The sequence below is a fragment of the Propithecus coquereli genome, unplaced genomic scaffold (genome assembly GCF_000956105.1).
Source record: "Propithecus coquereli isolate 6110/MARCELLA unplaced genomic scaffold, Pcoq_1.0 Scaffold27, whole genome shotgun sequence".
Classification (NCBI taxonomy): Eukaryota; Metazoa; Chordata; class Mammalia; order Primates; family Indriidae; genus Propithecus; species Propithecus coquereli.
The window spans coordinates 12818649-12820333 of record NW_012148285.1 but is presented as its reverse complement, the minus strand read 5'-3'; the positions used below and the strand labels follow the sequence as shown (position 1 = coordinate 12820333).

General features: G+C 37.9%; 1 protein-coding gene across 1 annotated transcript in view; it reads right to left on the bottom strand.

Moving 5' to 3' along the window:
- Positions 1 to 1685, bottom strand: part of SMG1 (SMG1 phosphatidylinositol 3-kinase-related kinase) — a 160273-nt gene that overhangs the window by 58934 nt on the left and 99654 nt on the right. The window contains exon 26 of the mRNA XM_012647554.1: positions 981 to 1123. Coding sequence (XP_012503008.1) covers positions 981 to 1123 — 143 coding nt within the window. The remainder of the gene's footprint in view (positions 1 to 980; positions 1124 to 1685) is intronic.

Genomic DNA, 1685 nt, shown 5'->3' with positions numbered 1-1685 from the left:
ACCTGACTAGAGTGCAGTGGCGTCATCATAGCTCACTGCAACCTCAAACTCCTGGGCTCAAGCAATCCTCTTGCCTCAGCCTCCAAAGTACCTGCAACTACAGGCACGCAGCACCACACCCGGCTAATTTTCCTATTTTTTGTAGAGACAGGGTCTAGCTCTTGCTCAGGCTGGTCTCTAACTCCTGAGCTCTAGAGATCCTCCTGTCTCAGTCTCCCAAAGTGCCAGGGTTACAGGCATGAGCCACCACACCTGGCCTTGTATTTATTTTGGTATAATTTTCAAGCCGTATCTAGGGTTTTTTCCCACTCTGTCCACCTTGAAGGGTTATCACGTGTCTAGGTTTTAGAACAGTATGTTCTGAGAATCAATAGCAAGTCACTGTCTCAGCAGCTATGAGTCTGCTTTCCCATGACACAAATACCTCCTCACCTCTAATGTTGCTTTCTTATTGTAGTCATTTTTATAACATCAGTATTATTAGAAATACAACAATTTGGTATTAGTATATATGACCAATTTTAATATTTTTTTGCCATACAGGAAGACTTCATAGTTATTAAAAATTTGTTTGAACTGGATTAAGTATCATAATTTATAATTGGAAAAAGAAAGTCTTACTTTATATAGTTGAAATCAGCTTTTAGGTTGAGGGAAGTAGAACTGGTACTCTTTTTCAAGTCATGGATAGCATTCTGCCAGTCCTGTACAGCAGCCCAATCAGCAATTGAGATGTAGCACTCACATGCTTTATTTCCTAAATAATTTATAACCTCAGGGGAAGAGTCAGTTGGTTTGGACAGGACGGTTTTTCTGGATTCACCTGAGTGAAAGTATTTTATGAAATAAGAAGAGAGAGATTCAGAGTAATTATAAATGTTTCAAAGAGTATACAAACCTAAAAATATACAGTAAGATCCTCAGTACAGAATATTTGACTACAATTTTTGCTTTGTTTCATTTAAATAATGAACGCTCACCATTCAGAGAATGCTTGGGGCTGGCACTGTTACGCCCAGCATTGGCCAACGTGAGCACAGACTTGTCAAAGCTGGAGATGCAGCAATCCACACCTGTCATGGCACACAGGTGCTCCTGGTACTCCACAGAGGCCTTTTCAAACCTTAAATGCAAATCGAAGTTTTATTTTAAATACACATATCACATTTTCCAAAAAAATAATAGTGAAAGAATTGATTACTCAATAAATTAAGCTAAGACAATGAGATAACTATTCTGCAGGGGGGTAAATTATATCTCTTCCTCACAACAGATGAAACTAAGTTCAAAGATAGTTCAATGTTAAAAAATACAAGACAGTATAACTAGTAGAAAATATTGGCAAGTAACAGGTTGAAATGTAAGAAAAGAATGCACAACGTAACAGATCTAACTGCATAATAAGTACACTTCCGGGTGTCCAAAATACAACATAAACATTAAAAACAAATTATAATAAATTAGACATGAATAATCTTAGTGTATAATAAAATCTCACAGATTAATAAAGGAAAAAAAGAGAGGACATGAAGACGACCCATGTTTTTTGTTTTTTTTTTGTTTTGTTTTGTTTTTGAGACAAAGTCTCACTCTGTTGCCAGGGCTAGAGTGCCATGGTGTCAGCCTGACTCACAGCAACCTCAAACTCCTGGGCTCAAGCGATCCTTCTGCCTCAGCCTCCCGAG